The 19572-nt window shown below is 41.0% G+C and overlaps 1 protein-coding gene across 1 annotated transcript in view; it reads right to left on the bottom strand.

Annotated features, from left to right (window-relative positions):
* Positions 1-4104: 4104 nt before the first annotated feature.
* MTTP (microsomal triglyceride transfer protein) overlaps positions 4105-19572 on the bottom strand; it is a 29368-nt gene continuing 13900 nt past the window's right edge. The window contains exons 8-18 of the mRNA XM_054825296.1: positions 18721-18878; positions 17672-17840; positions 16983-17090; positions 15346-15558; positions 14048-14259; positions 13312-13409; positions 13089-13210; positions 12080-12307; positions 7157-7281; positions 6665-6835; positions 4105-5745 (exon numbers count right to left, since the gene is read on the bottom strand). Of these exons, the coding sequence (XP_054681271.1) occupies positions 5577-5745; positions 6665-6835; positions 7157-7281; positions 12080-12307; positions 13089-13210; positions 13312-13409; positions 14048-14259; positions 15346-15558; positions 16983-17090; positions 17672-17840; positions 18721-18878 (1773 nt within the window). The 3' untranslated portion in view covers positions 4105-5576. The remainder of the gene's footprint in view (positions 5746-6664; positions 6836-7156; positions 7282-12079; positions 12308-13088; positions 13211-13311; positions 13410-14047; positions 14260-15345; positions 15559-16982; positions 17091-17671; positions 17841-18720; positions 18879-19572) is intronic.

Raw genomic sequence — 19572 nt, 5'->3', positions numbered from 1 at the left:
TCGTTTGACTCTCTGATTTCCCCCCCCCCCCCCAGATATAACTTAAGTGAAAAAGGAACTCCCCAGTTTCAGTGGACTAACTTTGAGTGGTATATGGGTTTGAGTATCCAAAGAACTGCATCTTTGTCTGTTGTAATGTGTTCAGAGAGAGCAGTTGGTGGGGTGAATACCTTTTTTCTGCTCGTTCCTTATATGTTATTGTCTGATATTGTGATATGATAAAAAATAGGATCACTCGATTAGTGGGCAGCAGTATTGCTTGAATTATTGCTAGGGAAAACCTTTTGCTGCTTTCATGTGTTCCTTCTACCCTAATGGAGATTGAGTAGTTTTCTGATGTTGGGTCAAGTCCAAATGTTTAAAAAAGCACGAGTCAAACACCTAAATGGACTTGAAAACTAGAAGATTAGTTCTGGAGTTTAAAAGAACACTTTCACTTCTCAGTTTTCAGTATGTAAGGGGCACATTATAATGATCTTCCTTTTAATCACATGCCCTAGATGCTTAAAGGAAAAGAGATTCCCACCTCATTATTTATCTGCAAGTAATACACTATGAAGATGTCTACCGTGAATTTGCCGTATCATTCCAAGACAAGGCGACATGGTCTTCCTACCTTGCTGGAAGCACAAGTTTACTGGTAAAATAGTGGTTTGGTGTTTGTGACATTCTCCCTCTCTCTCTTTCTGGATTCTTTGAAATTTGTACTTTAGCATTGCATTTAGGATAGATGTCATCAGTGACTTCACTGCCAATGTATAGTCAGTGATTCCTATACAGAGATACAGATGGATTAATTGGCAGACCGAAAAGACTTAAGAGAGGAATGACAACAGATGTTGAAAAGAAGAATTGGTAAAAGAGGGAGAGTGCAGCCACACAGGCTTAGCTCAACAGGAGCAAGCTTGGTGACTGCAGGAGATCAAAGGATGACCAAACCAGAACTAAATTAATAGTGGGTGTGGAGAGCAGAGAGAAAGGCCTTAGATCCCCTTGTTCAAACTAGAGGAGTCTGGAATTACAAAGGGACCTGGGGTTGCCAACAGGAAAATTTGGGAACTGCTCCTTTACTTTGCTCCAAGAAGAGATCCCGGAGCCTGATTTCAGTGGACCTCTGTAACAAGCTCTTCACAGCACTGCTGGTTTCTCACGATAGATGGACATTTTACAAAAGAAAGGTCAAAAGTAAATACGCTGAGAGACATGAACTCTAACCTTTCCCTAAGGGGCCCAGTCTTGCAGCCAGTGTTTGTCCAACAGCAATGAGCCTCATGCTACAAGAATCCACTGAAATTAAAGTGAGAGGGTTTCTTATGATACCTTAAATTAAATGGAAATGTCAGGTGAAATTTGTTTGGGATTTTCAAGGGTTGGTGGAGAAAATCTTAGAGTTTCTAAATAGTCTTTAAAACATCACTGCTAGGAATGACGAGACCAATAGGTAGAAATGCAGCACTTTTTGTCAGAAGGAGCGGGGAACAAAGCAAAATGAGAAGCAGATAATTCCCTGATGTCAGATCTAAGCAAGCTATCCAGGATAAAACAAAGCACTTAGGGGAAAAAAAAAAAAAAAGAGAAAAAAAAAGAAGCAAAAGCACCTATTTTAGAATTGCTGTCATCTTGGATTGTCGCTATTGAGAACAAATAATCCACTTGCCAAACCCAAACTGTATCCCTGGTCTATCCAGCTGTTTTATTTTTGAGGTACCTATCATCTAGTTATGAAATTAGAACCTGACGCTGCAGAACAGAGCCTGCCAGCCCAGCTCTGCCGCTGCCCCGCTTTCCATTGACCTCTGCCGGACAAGGCACACATTTCAACTTGAAAATGTCGTTACAAGCCTTGCTCAGCCAGGACTTCTGTTTATTTTGCTATTTTTAACAAATCGTCCTGTGTTCTAAGGTACAATTGCAGCGTGCATTATATGGGCCTGTAACTCCTAAAACGTATCCATGCTTAAGGACTGCAGTTCCCTCTACGCTGTGTAGCCAGACAAATTCTCTGCCAGACGTTGTCAATAAGTCAGAGCTGACTTTTTAAGTAACATGTATTCACTGGAAACCTGGGATAAGTATTTTACAAGTTGTTGCATGTGTGTTAACCCTAGCACCTTTCATCAAGTATCAATTAATCTTATTGAAAGTAAAATAATTAAAACTATGATCTTGTTCCCACTAACAAAGGGAAAGGAAGAAGCTGTCAGCGTGATCGCAGGCTGTTCTGAGATCGTGCTGATTTACACCCATGCAGCTCCGTTTGGTATCCATTATTGGTAGGAAAGAATGCATTTTACCAGCTGTTATTTATGGTCAAGTGTTACAAAAATAATGATGTTTAGTCCCAATATCTGCTAACCTGTACTGCACTGATGGCTTAATTCATAACCTCATGAGGAGGTCTGCCTTTCAAACCATTGATCTTTATGTTTACCTGTACGCTCTGCACCAGAATAAGTTTAGGAGTGGAGTGAGAAACTGAATCCTGGCATTTTAATATTTTTTGAAGAGTATATGAAAAATACTCTTTAAAAATTAGCACTCCTTGAAAGTTTAAGGGGAAAGTTTCAAAATCTCTTTTGCAGGTGGGTTGCTTTTTGGACTTAGCTGGATTGTCATTGCTCTGTTCTTTCTGTGGCTTCTGATTAGAAAGGACTGAGCATTTGTTTGCTTCTCTAAACTTCATTTATGAATTATTGTTTAATTGCTCCCATTGCTGATTATTTAAAAGTACGCATAGTAGCCATTAGTAAAGATGTATGTTGCTTATTTGCAATTAACCCCCACCGATTTGATAAACGCTCCTAGTGTTTGCTTTGGTGGTAACCCTCAGTGTGTTTTCACTTCAAATGCAGGCTTAAGAGATGTATTAATTTCACCTTATTTTTAGAAGATTGTCAGTTTTGTTGTTTCCGTAGCTATGGAGCCCACATAAGGAAGCCGTGGCCTTCTATTACCCAGCTGTTGGACTAAACCCCTTCTGGAATCCCCATTATGTCCAGCTGTTAGGGTCAGATAGCTTCAGAAGCAAGTGTATTGCTGCAGTACCGGGGGGTATCCATGAGGACACGTATCACTTCTGAAGGACCAACGTGGGCCTCGGAGGCTCTGATTTAGTTTCCAGGATGTTGTCAAAGCTGTGGAAGCCCTAAAAATTGCCCTTACAGGCTGGTTGTCCCATTCTGAAAGTCCGGTTTTCAATAGTGCAGATGGACACACGATTTTCCTCAACAAGCTGTGCCAGGGCTTGGTGAGTAAATAAAAAAACCAAAAGACACAGATCAGTATCTCCGGGAGACTCGATGTATTTATGTGCATTTCACCTGAAAGAGACACACACCTGGTGGGGTTGGCCAGATACCTGGCAATAGCCAGATTGTCTTTTGTAGTCAGAAAGCATTTTATGTTATGCTTTTTTAAAAGTGAGCACCGATGTTACATTATTTTTATGTGCCAAAGGGCCCCGTTTTACAGGCACCCGTTCTGAAGGTTCTTAGGTGTGATAAATTTGAGAGGGGGTAAGCCTTGCAGTGGGATTGCTGATATCAGACACTGATCGTACAGATACAAATTGCATTATCTAGAACCTTTTTATTCTGATTTTGGGTTGTGAAGTCATGGGCGAGCCTGACAGACTGTTCATGCAAATCGAAGGTGGAGTTCAGGTCGTCATCTGTTGATATCTCAGTTCTCTACAAGTGAGGCAGTGATGATAGCTATTTCTTTGTGCCACTCTTTGTCCACCTTCTATATTTAGGGTGTCAGATCACTGTAAGAGGAGACTGCCTCTTTCTAGGTGTGTGAATACTTAGCTCTGATCTTATTTTTGTTTTATATGACACAAATAACAAGTTGTAATAACAAATGTAAAAGCTTAACTTCAGTTTCAGTTCCTAAAACAGTGGTGGAGGTATCAAACAGCATCTACAAAACAAAGGGTGCCGACTTTGAGCGTGGATATTCCCAGGACAAGTGGGTGTCCAACTTACATTATTGGTTCCCATGTGGGGGCTCCTCTTGCTCCTAGCAACACCATGCCTTCCCCAACGAGAGGCTTTCCCAACCCAGAAGATAACGGACAAAAAAACAAGACTGACAACACAACAGTTTTTTCACACTGTATTTGTACCTGTTTTATTTATGCTTTGACTAGAAGTATGTCAGCATTTTCAGGAAAGACAACAAGCAGACTGTTTCATCCTACTGATAGTTTGATTTTTGCAGATTTCTGCACTCTTCTTTTTTTATAACACAAAAGAATTTGGATTTTTATTAAATTCTTGCAATACATTCTTTTTTCATGACAATCTGTGAGTTTTTCCTGCCTGGTTTTGGGTTTTTTTGAAAAATAATTGTTCCTGGATTTTTATTTTACTTTTTTGTGACCAGCACTCACCCACTTTGCCCTATAAAAATTAAATCAGATGGATCATGTCAGAGATCAGCTGAGCTGGGATGAGGTATATTCTTTCTTAATCTGCAATGCTGTTGTAAATGTAAAACTTTTTTTTTCCCAGTCCCTATGAAGACACTGCTTGAATGAGCAAAAAGGTATAAGTCATTTTAATCGGAGGACTTGGATGAGTCATGATTACTTTTTCACATTGAAATATGAACCTAACTTACCTAGAAGAAAATGTTCTGGTTCTGCACAGGCTTTGCTAGACTGTGCCTTCAAAATGGATTTCTTTCAGGACCTTTTCCTTCATCATAGTTCAGAATTGCCTTAGTGAGTGCATTTTTTTTAAATACACCGGTCTTGATTACACACAGGGACACAAATTTTCAGGAGGTAACCTTGAAGACCAACCAGTGTTGGCTTAACTCTGCTCCTGGTGATAACTACAGAAATTATACCATTGATCTCAATGGGAACAGAATTAAGGCAACTGTAAGTACTTCTGGAAATGTTACTCCATGTTTTTAATCAATTGTATTTAACTATAGCAGTTAATAAAAAAACCCCAAAAGATAAATAATAACAACAATAATCAAGCTCTGACTGCTTAAAAAAAAAAGGGGAAATCCTTTAAAATCATGTAAAATATAACCTGCTTTTTTGTAAACAGGCAATACTGAGTAAGCAGGAATTCATGGTCCCATTTAGATGTTAATTGTACTTGAGTATTTGAATGAAGATTGGTCATAGGCCTAAGCCACCTAAATATTTTAAAATATATTCATAAATAATCATTCTTTATACATCATAATTGTTCTTACTGCATGTCAAAAACATGAACTTCTCTATTCCCCAAGAAAAAAAATGAGGGGTTATTTTTGGTTTTGGTGTGAAAAAGTAAAAATAAAGAGCTAGCACCACCCTTAAGGGAGTGCATGGAACACTAGCAAATCGGTCTTTGTTTGCCTTAGCTTTTTTTTTTTTTTTTTACAAAAGTCTTAAATATAGGTTAATATGTAAACACTGTGCACGCACTGAGAGTTTGATCCTGGCCTGTTGAAATCGATGGCAAATTTCCCGTTAGTAGTGCAAGATCAAGCTCCAAGTTAGTACGGTACGTACAAGCCTAAGTCATTGAGGGAGCCATGGATTCAGGAAAGCAAAAGCTCAGGTTCTTGTTTCAAAACCAGTTGCTGGAGGAATCAGACTTTGTGCCGAAAACCTTCCTGCACATGTTGGAGTTTTCTTGATGGAGAGGGTATTCGTTACCTGCCAACAGTTCTGCTTTCCCTCTCCTTGCAGTGTACCGTCTGCCAGATGGTAGACTTTCATACTTAGTCACGTAACGCCTGTAAAGACACAACATGGTGGTCTGGCATTAACAAATTTATGCAAAATGTGTAACCTGAAGGTGAGGCTGGAGATACATACAGATGAGATTACACTTCCACAATGTGTAGGTATAATCAGAAGATGTTTTAGTATCTGCAGAATAACGGATACTGTTTTCTTAGGATTTCCTGGAGATCCTTGAGTTCTTCAATTCCTCTCAGGCTTACCATCTTTAGGATCAGAAAAGCCTGAATGGAAATCTGGCACAGGCTCTGCAAATGTTATCGCCCTTAGGTCTTAGCAAATAGGGATTAGGAGGGAGTAGTAAACCCAGCTTCTCACATGGCAATGCAATTACTACTCTCTGGCTACTGGAAAGCATCTTTTTTACCTTCTGAGCAGTTGTTTAGCTTTAAGGAAAGTTGGTGCCTTAATAAAATGTGATAGAACACGACGGTTGCAAGCACTTAACACACCAGGTACTTTTGTTGACACTAGTAAATAGCAGATAATGAAGAAAACTTTCCACTTCAGCTAGTTTATGGCTATGCACTTCCTCTCTCAATGTAATAGAGAACTACTGCTGGCAAAGTTTCAGGTCACCATCAGAACAGATCGTACGTGAGGGGACCGGTGTCCTGCCACTTCAGTTAGTTTACTTGCAAAACCAAATTAGAAAATTGGACTAAAGTGCACACTCAGAGCAAGTTCTGATCTTCAAAAAGGTCCTTCAGAACCTCAGGGGTGAGGGAGAGGGAAGAACGGGTTAGCAGAGAGGCTGCTGTCTGTAACAGCCTACGCTGCACCTGGTTGTGTTGAAAACTGGCTGAAATTTGGCCTCTGTTGTTATACTCTTGTGGCTGTGAACACCAAAAGTTCCAGATTCAGCAGTTGGCTGGAAGGATGCCTCAGAAATTGTGTGCTCATAGTTCTTACCTGAATGGAGACTCGACTCTGTCCATCTGCATACAGACTAAAAATGGGTACTGTGAAAACTGCACCGTTGAGATGAAGTCTAATGTTGTTTCTACTTCCAAAGTGGTCTCCATACCAGTTTTTACAAAGAAGGAATCCACCTCGGCGTTACCAGCTATAAACATGGCTACCCTGCAAATAAATTCAGGCATTACAATTAATTCAAAACACATTAAGAAACAGGAAATTACATTACAAACATCCGTCCATAAAAACTGCCCTCAAAGGAGCTTGTTCTTCAGGTAAAGGTATATAAATTCAGATGATACCAGTGGCAACTGGTATTACCCAAGTGGAAAGGAAAAACGTACAAATGTTTTCCCAGGCACATAACTGTTACTTAATTTTAACTCATGTGCAATATCTTTTATATTTAAATTCTTCTCATTGGGACTACCGGGGCTCAGGATCCTGAGCTGTCTACAGCTATAGCACATGCTGGGAATGTCTCACCGGTTCTTGACGTTGGTTTTGGATTCCCTGTACCACAGGCTGAACTCCATCCCTCCCGAGATGTCGATGGCCAGGCCGCCCAGGAACTCCGCACTGGCCCGTGGCCCAGACTGCAGCTGAATCTCCTAGAGCCGTCAGAAAGCAGAGGTAACCGCCCCGTTACTGACTGCAGACCACAGTAGTTTCCTTACTCCCTTTTGTACTGCGATCACGCCATTTGCCATTTTCCCTGATGTACCTCGCTCCCTAGAAAACAGGACGAAGCTAAGGCGAGGTGCCTTGCATCCTTCCCCTCTCCCCTGTGTGCCAGCTGGCATAATTTCTGCAAGGGGTATCACCGCAAGGAGTATCACGGCCTCTTGTCTCCAAGAGCTACCACGCGAGCGTCACAGAGGCTCTGTTGGCAGTCCAGCTAAATCAGATTAAACATCTTGCTGGAGTCCCAGCAACGGTGCATTGCAGCGTGACTTCAGCACACCCGAAGGCAGCCCCGTGCAGGCAGTAGGATGCAAAGTGCTGCAAGGAGTCGTGCAGTGTGTAGTGGCTCCAAACCCACCGTGTGGCAGGAATTACGTCTTCGGTGGCTGGGTGGCCAAACCCGTAAGCTAATGTACCTTAATTGCCACTGTGAATTTGCATTTGATGTGTTTTCCATCAACTATCAAGTGTGCTCATGGCTTCTTGAAACCTGTACGGCTGGACTGGAAGCACATCACGTGGAGTCCGTTTCGGAAGTGATAATATAGCTCAGGGTCGTGGCAGCTCATTACTTTTGAGTTTTGACACACAGCCAAGATTTTAAGGTTCACTCAGCTTGGCAATCTAACTCACTTTATATAGTTGTCCTGCTTTCCTAAGAGCTAGTGGATTAATTCACTGTTTTAAAAGAACCATTAATTTGGGAAAAGTTTATTTTGATCACGTCCCCTGTGTACAGGACGCTTCCTCCTCTCTCCTAGCTGGTTTTCTCCCTCCTCCTGGGTTTCTGTGCCTGTGGTATTCTCAGCACCTGCAATGCTGCAGGCATTTGCAGGATGTGTGAATACCCAATTTCCTCCCCCTTGATGTCCAGACAGGTTAAAAGTCTCTCCTCTCTTTTTAGCTATTCAGTAGCTCTGTGGTTCCAGCTAATGCTGTCCCAAGATTTAAGAAAGAAGTAAGCAGAGACAGTCTGGCTTCCTAACCGCTATAGCAAGGAGCAACATTTGGGGAGATTTTTATTCCGACCATGAAAGTTTTCTTGCCATCATTGAAGACTTGGATAATTATGGTGGCTGTATATGGTTACTTCACCTTTTAGGGTAAACAAATGATCTCTGAAACAATCTCCTTGGCAGAACCAACTTGGCAGTCAGTTGCTGCTGAAGTGAGCTTGAGATTTAATGTAAGTATGCAGTGGGCTGGCTGTGGCTTATAAATCCAGCATGCCCCCAGCAAATTATGCTCTGATTTCTTATTTTCACCCAAGTAAAAATCATGCTTTGGAATTGTGGCATTTCTGAAATCAAAGGGAGCTTTTCTACTGACTGCAATGGGGCAAGGAATACTTTCCTTGTTGGTCTGTTTAGGTGTGGAGGTAAAGCTTGTTTTACTTTATTTTATTTTGCTTTTAATTGGGACTGAATTGGTGGGTAGCTGTTAACAAGCGAGGAGGTAACAGTATATATTCTGGCAGAGACATGTACACACAACCAGAGGAGCAGATATTTTTAGATGCATTGTCAAATTGCACCTAATAATATTAGAGTAGGCTTGGTTTGAATGACTGCACAGTTTAAGGCTTTAAAGGCTACCTAGAATTAAGTCAAGTTTGTCACTGAAACCAGCAGAGCTAAGGAGCGCTTGTCTCGTGTTTTACTACCTCATCTATTTCCTTATTTAGAGCTCAGTCCTGTCCTTTGCCTCATGTCCAAATCCAATCCAGACCGATGGGAGGTGTAAATCACAGGGACCCAGCCTCCTCAGGAGCAGTATTTTCCTTTCCCTTCCTATTTTAAGCCTTGTGTGTCATTTGCAGTGGAAAATGTGATCCGAAAGATCAGAATTGGTAGTTTGTTACTGTTTAAAATGCTGAAACATGCTATGTTTCAATAAAAAATGTTTCTTTACGTACTGCACTGACAGTGCCACTGTAATGCAATGCAGAGATGGCTGAAACAGGCACTTCTTTGGGAACTGGCTATCTTCCACAGGGGTCTGGCTTTCAAATGGTTTCTCTGACCTATTAATACAGTATTTAATTTCTCTGTGCTTCTGGCAGGTGTGTTGCCTAGGAGAAATATTAACACTACTGAACTTTAATGCAGGTGACTTTGCAGGAGTCTCAAAAGCGGTTTTCTGAGAGCTGTTTATTTTATAGAGGGAATTATAACTTCTGGACGGTTATTCTTAGCCCTCAGACAACACTGTGAGGACTGGCAATAGCTATAAAATACACTCTGATTTCAGTTTGTGAAGTTATGTGAGAAAAGATGTTAAAGACGGTTGGCAGGAGTGTAAGCTTTAGAAGCAATATTATTAACTTGGAAATCACCTCTCCAAAATGTGCCCATTGTGATTACTGCAGTTGTAAAGTTAATGAAAGGGAGCTGTTTTCTGGGGGCGGGGTAGTTATTTGGTAGATTTGACAGCACTTTGAGTACAACTCAGTTTTGGTCTTTCTGTGCAAAATGATCCTTACAAGCAGCAATAGGGGAGCAGAACTTTTCTAATATTTAAAAACCACTTTTCTCAAAATCAGGCTTCACCAATGCAAAAATTGCAACCCAAATATTACATAAGTTATTTTCTGACAATTCAATTGCCCCATTTTTAAGTTCCAATCTTGGCTTCCAAGCCATCCTTTTGATGCTCGATCTCAACTGTGCTGTCTGTACCTTCTGTTTGGTTTCCGCCTGTTCTGCAATCACACTGCAGCCAGCTGTGGCACACTGAGTTTTGGTATCATTGAATGGGCACTATTTCCCATGCCTGGTTTTCTTCTTTGAAAGCAAAATCCACTTCTGGCTCGGTTGTCTACAGCATGAATTTGTAAAGGGGCTTATGTTCTGGGCAAGGACTGTCCATGTTGGCCAGGGAAAGTGGAGGTAGTACTCAGCTATCAAAAAGCTACATTAATTATGGCGCTCTCGCACTGTTTTTCCTCAGGTCCAGTGTTACGCCCTTCACACTTCCATTCTAACAGTGTTTTCTGCTACAGTTGTAATCACACTTCAAGAACTTGACAGATGAAAGCATTTCTAACGAAGCTTAACTGGGTTACGTGGAAGTGCCCAAACCATGCTGATGTTGTTGTGGACCTGGAATGTAGCTGTAAAGCCATTCTTAGAAGGATGTGCTGTGCTGAAAATGCAGCTCAGCCTGAAGCTGTGTTCAACAGTGCTTTAAACAATTTTTGCCCTTGTGGGGTATAGAGGTAAGAACAAGTGCCTTTTTGGTTGCGAACACACACTTTTGGTTGTGTCCACTGCTTGAGTCTCAAAGAGCTTAGGCAGCAACTGTGCTGGTGGCAACCCAAGAGAGAAAGCAGGGTGGGATCCCATCTCATCACACTGCTGTCCAGGCTTCCAGAGAGTCAGTGACTGACCAAAAATGTTACATCCTGGTATTCTTAAAAATGACAGGCAGTCCCAACCCTGGTGTGCCCCAGACTTTTGTGAGGTTCTCCAAAGATGAGGAGTGGAGAACCTGCTGGCTGGCAGAGCTCTCGGTATGCCCGGCCAGCTGATTCAGACAGGGTATGTACGGAGCTTGGTGCATGCACAACAGTTGGAAATACTTAGTTCTGTAAACACCGCGCTTGTATGCTCAGGACTGGACATGATTATCTTTCTCACCTCTGCAGTCTGTTTGTTAAATAGGTCATGGTAAAGTTTTTGCCCATAATCTGCGTGTGAACTGTAAAGCATTGTTGGAATGAGCTTTAGTTAGCCAATTTGTGCACTACATGGGAAGCCCTCTAGACTTGTAATACCATTATAAAGGGGCCGAGCTGGGTTCAGGATGGGGACAGCTGTCATGTGCAGGGGGTGTTTCTGTGTAATTTTCATCAGAGTGGATTTTCTCATCATCTGCTTCTGGCATTTTCTTTTGCCAAGAATTAAAGGGGAAAAGTAAAAAGTAAGGTTTGAGCCTGCAGACATTTCATGAGCTGAGTGCAGCTGTTAAATCCACAGGTTCTAAGGAGATCCCAGCTTGGGAAGAACAAAAATATCAAACCAAATGCTGGCCCTGCACTTTCAGAGAGATGTCTAGATTTTTAGTCCTCCAATAATACGTTGTGTAGCTGGTTATATTTGTATATGAGTCTATATTTAAGCATAAAATTAACAGGCCATTTAGGGTGACAGTTGGATAAAAAATGTGTAACCCTCATTTTAATTCCTGGTTTTGCCTAGCAATAAGCATTTGAAATCTAGACCTCTTAGCATTGTTCTTTGAAGGTTAGTTATCTGGGACAGTTTGAGTACCAGTGATTAATTCATTCAGCACCTGACAGTTATTACCTAATAGGACATAAGATCTCTGGACAACTCGTGAAGAGGAAAACTTAGGTGGTCACATGGGTCAATCCTGGACAATACTGTATTACAAGAAACTGTGGGAGGGGAGACCATAGCTGACAGCAATATGAGTTTTCTACAGGAAACTCAGTTGGATTTGCTCTTATTGAGTGTTACTTTGGTTTCTAGAATGATATGTGCTCTCGCCTTTGTTCTAGATTGCTTTTCATGTAATTTCATTCTGTTTTTTAATACCTGTGATTTTTCTATTGCTCCCATAGTAAGAGAAGCCTATGTAACGTTGGTCAGGTTTATCAGCATTGAAAAGAAAGAAAATAAGATGTCCTACAATAACGGTGGGGGGGAGGAAGCATCTGTGCTTAAGAGACAGAAAAAGAAGCAAACAGTGCACTATTAGTACCTGTGAGTAATCTGTCAGGAGGATGAGTCCTTTCACCACGTTAATGGGATCTCCAGTTGCTGAGAACATTTTAGACATTAAATCACCGTACCCTTGGAAAAATGTAACTGGCCTGAGTTGGACATCAAACAGAATGGCTGACATGCCAGCAAAGGAGTCCAGGTTTTCCTCGCCTTCATCAGGAGTTGCAGCTATTATGGACTCCAGACCTTGAGCTTCAATCACCACCTAAAGCAACAGTGATACAGAATCAATGAAAACACTCTGCCTGACCCAGGCTGTTAATAACCCCACACATTTTCTTAATGTCTAAGAGCCTAACTCTAATTTATGTAGTTGTAGATGAAAAAGTATGAGCTTAAGACTTAAGGGAACTAGGTAGAGCAGCTAGAAAAATGGAAAATAGAATAATGGCATGTTTTTTCCCTTTAGACACAGGCAGAATTTGCCCACATGCAGATCACAATCCTGAGCCTACTATTCTTTCAAACAAATTTTCCTTTATTTATATGACTATTTTCCGTGGACAGTTGGGAGGAAAACCCAAAGATGTTCTACTGCACAGTTTTTGTCCTGCAGAAATTTAGGAGGATTATAATATTGAAGGTACTTACCAACATTAAGAAAAGCCCAAAACAGAGGCATCTCATTTAAATCTCTTTGATTCGTACATTTGGTCAACTCCGTGTATTTCCATTCTACGTTTTACCCGCAACACAGGACTTGATTTTACAAACTCATAAAGCTTTTACTGATTACATCAGATAACCAGTATAGGCTTTAACCACAGACAGAACTTGATATATGATACAGAACAAAACACCTATCTTTTGGTTAGGGCAAACATGTGCCTCACTGGCTGTTGGGAGTTTCTTTTCTCCCTGTTATTGGCTTGTTCTCTGCCCACTGCAGCAAACCTGATGGTCTGAAGCATTAACTGAATTAATTTAGAAGCTGTAAGAAGAGGACAACATACTGGCTTAGTTTTTATGTACAGTGTGGCAGTTACCTGGCTGGCATGAAGCTCAGCATTTCTATCAAAAATACGGATGTTCATGTTACTTCTCCTTAAAATGCCAGAGCCTGAATAGAGGATGTCAAGGCTGTATGTGGATGATACATCAGGACCACCTGAATTAAAAAAGAAAGAAGGTACCTGTGACTAAACTAGTGGATTAATCAAATGTTTGGGAATACAAACAGGGTTAAAAGGCAGTTTCATGGTTACATACGTGTAATATAGCCAGAGTAGGCAGAGGAAGAGCCCATCTTGGAGAAGCGATCATAGTTATGAGCACGCATGTCCTTCAGAACTTGCCGAACTGTTTTGCTGTGGTATTTCAAAACAAAGAAACAAACAAAAACACAGAGACACAACAATGTAATGGTATGAAACGTATTACTGTTCTGTAGAAACATCAAATTTGAGAGAGGGTGAATTTCCCAGTAGGAAAGAGAGTCTTCAAAACCCTCACATTTTCCCACTAAAAATCTGCCCTAACCCAGAGTCTCTGTTCCAATTTCAGCTACTCCCTTCAGTCATAGGTAGAAAGGCAAGCAAAGGTCTTGCTTGAAAATTAATAGTGTTGAGAAGAAGAGATATTTTGATTATTTTCATTCTCATTCTGTGATGTTTAAAATTTTTCTGGTTCACTGGTTCTTAAAATATAAAAGCAAGGGCCTCATTGAAAGAATTAAAACCAACAGAAGGCATTTCTTACAGTAATGCAAGTTAGATGTCTAATTCTTATTTGTACCTCTGAAAACGTGAGTAGCTGTTAAATAAATGTCATTGAAATGCAGAGATTTATTCTGAAATATCAATAGTTAACAGTGACACAAAAATCAGGTGTCAATTTATGCTCTCCTTAAATTTTATGGTAGTAATTAATGAGAATCTGTTTGTTCTTTGGGTTTCTGCAAAGAAGTAAGGATAAGCTGTATTTATTTATACTGAACTTAATGTACCTTGAAGGCATTTCGAAGTGAAGTATATCTTGGATCATGGAGAGCATGTATTTGTTCATTTCCAGAGGCAGTTCACCAATGGAGAGCAGGATGTTTTTCACTTCCATGTAGGATGGGTTACTGTTTAAGATGATAGCAGCTGCAGTGGTTCGCACTGTCTTTTCGTGGACTTTACGATTCTGGTGGTATATCCTGTTCATTGTTTCCTTCACCTGGTCAGGAAACAGATTACTCAATCAGTGCACACACAGATGACTGGGCAAAGTACAGATTGGAATCTCGTTTATAATATCAGCTTAAGTTAGCTCCATAGCTAAGGCTAATACACAAGGATATATTTTCAGCACCCTGTTTTTCATGGTCCTTTTGGAATGTACGAGACATGTATAGCTCAGTGACCACATGGGCAAGTGGGGCATCTGTTATGTTCTCTCAGCCACAGTCCAAATACAGCCTTCCACACTGATTTTCAGAGCGGGGCTGTAAATAAGTAGGAGCACCAAGATCAAAATACTGTAGCAGCGGTAAGGTCAAGAGAGATACTTCCTTGACTGTTAAGGGAATGCATTCTTTAAAAAAATCAAGAATCTGGCAATTTTAATTTTCTAGATAGTACCTGTGGTGGCCTCATGTCCCTGAGAAGGTTGTGGTACATCTTTGTTACAGATAAGTCCATGGAGAGCCACGTAGCCCCACTGACAGAACGGCCTCCAGCATGTACATTGCAGAGCAGCACCCTGACAACCTCAGTCACAGCTACCAGCAGTAGGGATGAAATGGGATGCAGGGCAACGCAGCAGAGGCAGGACCTCATGTTCTGCTACTGCTACTTCGTATATTTTCTCTTACTCTCGGAGGTTGCAAGGTAAGATGCAGCTATTTTATCTTTCTCTTACTTCATGCATTCTCCCTGGCTATGTGAAAGCACAAGAAATAACAGGGGTTACGCAAGTGCCCAAGCGTTCCTAATGTCTCCTGTACACGACAGAGAAGGCAGAGCTCTTGCAAAGGGAGCCCAGCGTTCCCTGCAGACTGCCTGCCACCTTCCATGGCAGTCTGTGACTCTGGAGCCAAAGGCTGACTAGCGCTGGCAGACTGGGAGATGGGATTTGGCAAGCAGGAATGTATAGATTTTTCTGGCTGGAACTGAAGTGTGGGTAATAATTTCCTGGAGGTAAAAAAACCACAGGTGGGGCATCTTTAAAAGCAGTGGGGCTGACAAATGAACTCTGTTAATTTATACTTTATGTTTAATACAGTCTCTTGCAGTTCTTTTCTTGGGTAGTATATTTTCTTACCTCTTTGGTGAGAAAAGAAGGATCATATCTCTGTAAGGCAGTGGCAGCAACATTGCTGATGGGCCCTTCTTCTGACTCAGCGTACTTCAGAAGCAGTGGAATTGCTTCGGGAAGGAGTGCATTCTTCAGTGCCAGCAGGTACATCCTCACATTGTCATCTTTCTTAGCCTTCTCCAGTCTACTTAGAATCAGCCTTTTGGCTTCCACAACAGCCTAAAGAAAATCAACAGCATGTTTAAATGGTGATCATACACCTACCTTTTTCCCTTGCAGAAGTTGGAGGGACAGGGCTGGGTTCTAGCATGTTTTTGTTTCAAAGCATCATTGCACAGGATTAGCAAAGGTGTTGTTTGTAAACTGTATGTCGATGGCTTCCTTCAAGCATAACCAAAGTGGCTGTGGCCACAGTGACACCTGGTCCATAGATTTATCATTTGCCAGCTGCTGGAGCACAAGTCTTACAAGGAGCGGCTGAGGGAACTGGGGTTGTTTAGCCTGGAGAAGAGGAGGCTGAGGGGAGACCTTATGGCTCTCTACAACTACCTGAAAGGAGGTTGTGGTGAGGTGGGTGTTGGTCTCTTCTCCCACGCAACAAGCGATAGGACAAGAAGAAATGGCCTCAAATTGCTCCAGGGGAGGTTTAGGTTGGATATTAGGAAAAATTTCTTCACTGAAAGGGTGGTCAGACATTGGAACAGGCTGCCCAGAGAGGCAGTGGAGTCACCATCCCTGGAGGTGTTCAAAAAGCATGTAGACATGGCACTTTGGGACATGGTCTAGTAGACACGGTGGTGTTGGGTTGACGGTTGGACTTGATGATCCTAGAGGTCTTTTCCAACCTTAAAAATTCTATGATTCTATGATTCTGTGCTCCTGCCCTGATTCAAGGACTTCACAGGTCTTACTTCAGGGGCCAACATGTCCCACAAAAAAAGACAAGGGAAGTGTTCTTTAGCACTTCATAACGTAACATCATAAGAGTGCTCAGCAATTACGAGGGGAATGAAAAAGGGATGCCTAAGGGCCATTCAGGTACTCTGGGTCTTTTCAGCAGTGTGCTGCAATCCTGAACAGCACAGATCCACAAGGCAGCAGTGCCTTGTCTGATCACCCTCATCCTCTATCACCAGCATCTACTCAGTCCATGATCAAGGTGAGAGCCTTCCTCTTGGGTTGTTCTATGTGTGTTTGGGGCAGAGTTGAGTACTTGAACCAATGAATTTTCTTCACAGAGCTGAAATAACCTAAGGCAATTGCAAATATTAAACAGATCCTGAGTTTGCCACTGTTTCTCTGAGGACATGCAAAGCTTTTGGACAAGGGAGCACAAGTACTGCTTCTGCTGACAGACTAGGCAGTGAGAAAAAGTTCTCTCACACAAGGGCAGACTGGGAGAAATCCATGGAAATGGGAAGAGACCAGATTAAAGCCTAAAGCTGACAAAGTAGATGTCAGTACTAAAATAAATAAATAAATAAAAATCCTCTCTCTATCAAACATAGGAGTTTATGGGTTTATTTTAAAACAGGGGGTAATATGCTTCCCGTGTTTCTCATGCTCTCCCAGTAACATCAGCAGGGATCATTCACATGTGTTGTAGACCAGAATTTGGCCATCAGTGAATAGTAGATACTCACTGGAAGCTTGCAGCCTTCTCTGTCACACAGCTTTCTGATGAGTGCTCCCATGACAATGACAAGAGTTTCTCTGATTTCTTCGTTTGCAATATCACCCTTGAACTTAGCCTGTTATGCAAAAGCAATGCTGTTAGTCTCTCTGTTTAAATATGATGAACCACAGTCTGTAGTGGGCTGAACACCCTCCCTCATTTCCTGTGAACATTAGTGCAGTGCAAAGGCAGCGATGACCACCACAGCTTGGGCTCAGGCTAAGCAGAGCACTGCTTTATCATTACATATAATAACTGACTGCCATTTTGCCCTTGAGTTACATTCAGCATCTCAAATAATAGATTCATTTTGAAGCTATGTTTAAAAAAAGAAAAGAGTATTAAATGGTTACAGGACTTTGATAACGCAACAATTAAACAATCTTCAAATTGTTTTGCTATCCCTCAGAAATATGTTTGTTTTCCAAGTAGTAGATATTGACAATGTTTTACAAAGTAAATAAACTTTCAGTCTGGACCTAGGAATTTTTGTTGTCTCCAGGCTATATGCTACTGGCATACTTAAAGGAACTCCTGGCTGGGATAAAGTAAGGAAAACTGGAAACAGCAACACTCATTTCTTCTTCCCTTCCTCTTTGACAGGGATGAGGTTCAAGAGTATTAACTCCATTGTATTTGTTTTGTCCTTTGACTTACAGTTAAAGATTTCAGGAGCATTTCACTGGGGTGAGAAGCAAATCCACAGGCATACAGGAATCGCTCCTGCAGGGTAGAAGTGCTTGCATCCTTAAAGTCAAGAAACTCCAGTACAGCCTCTAGCGATTCTGGGGTCTGAGCAGAGGTTACGGCATCCACTATCTGCGGACTACAAAAAAAGAGGAAATGAATATATCACTGTAAGGAGCTAGCAAATACTGAAAACGCTATGCTATGTATAGAAAGAAAGAAGCTAATGTGCTGAAAGATCTCTTCATTGCAGGTGAGAGACAGAATTTTTTGCTCTTGTTGGAAAAACTGTGTCCCTGAGTTCTTCTGGTAGATGAACTCCAGAAATTATTCATAAGCATGGATAATAATATTTGAATGTATGCAAATATGGGACCAAAAAAGTATTAAAACCCCAGAACTATTCAGAGCGTCTTAAAGTTTACAGGACAAGGTTGTAAATGGAAAAAAGTGTTTTATTTCTACATACACAATGGCAACTAGAGAACAGGTTTCTATGCTACCTGAGTTACTCTCCAGTTTATCTCTATTGTTAACAACTGCTATAATTTCTTTGAAAGATCCTAACTGTATGGTGAGATCAGAAATGCTTTCCAATTCCCAATCTAGGTGCACATGCTGTTCACACCCAAACTCTAATATTAGGACAATATCCAGGCGTGAACCATCCCCTTCTTTGCTGTATTCCAATTTGAAGAAAACAAATGGGCAAGTCAAGAACAAGTTATAGAGTGTTTCAGAACAAGCAGTCAGGATGAGAACCTGTAGGTAAGCTACAAAGCATATTTGCCTTGCATTGTAGATACAGTCTTGGTTGCTGAACAGTGTACTGCAAATGTATTATACTACAAGAACAAACACAGCTTTAAAAAAGAAATAATTTTCCTGTAGACAGTACTGAATACTGTTTGTGCATTACTAGGACATCACCAGTAGAACTGAATCTGTTTGCATGCAATTTGCCCATCTGCAGTCTTAAGTAACTTAAACCTTTTGAAAGGGCGTTCATGATGACTTACAGAAGTTCTTTTTTTTCACTTCTAATAATCTGCAGTATCTCCTCTTTCGTAGCTTTTCTGATGTTCTGAATGAAGGACAAAAAGCTTCTTGCTGCTTCAGATTTGGAAAGTTTTTCAGGATACATATGTTCTCTGATGCTCTGCCAATGTTCAGAAAGCTGCAAAATAATTCACTTTATGTCAAATCTCTCAGATTGTGGTTTCAGTTCTCAAAATCAGACTTACTAAATGCAGATATGTGGGCCAGCTATTGCTCAAATTAGCTGAAATCCAATAGATTGCTGATTCTTTAGCTAAATATTATGTAATTTATGATATCCCAGCAGAAATATCTTTGAAACCTTTCTATAGGTGTCTCTCTTCCAACACTTTAGTATCTTCCTGATAATGTACCTTGCCTTAAATGCAATCTTATTTTGGAACAAAACATGATTATTTATACTGTAACTGAAATAAGGTGAATTCTCTTCTCTTGCAAATTTACTGTGCTTTCTGGTGAATATAGTGTTTGCCTTCTATTCCCATTTTCTCCTAAATTAGTTTTTTTAAAGCAGGAGATGCACAATCCCACAAATCGGTGATATTTTATTAGAATATGGTAATTTTGTAAGTGGTTAGGGTGGAACAGGAATAAATGTCCTATAAGTAATTCTTATTTCTTATTCATAAACCTGCATAAGATGGGGAGGGATTTGTGGTTATTGTACAACATGATAGGTAAGATGGTATTAGAACAGGTACTGGCTTTTTCATATGTTGTTGCTGTATTTATTCCACACACCACATTTTGGACCTGAATGAGCCAACATGGTACCAAAGCACCTATATCTGTCCTTCCAGATACACTCCCAT

Source organism: Grus americana, chromosome 4 (assembly GCF_028858705.1).
Source record: "Grus americana isolate bGruAme1 chromosome 4, bGruAme1.mat, whole genome shotgun sequence".
Lineage (NCBI taxonomy): Eukaryota > Metazoa > Chordata > Aves > Gruiformes > Gruidae > Grus > Grus americana.
This window is presented reverse-complemented; position numbering and strand designations above follow the sequence as displayed.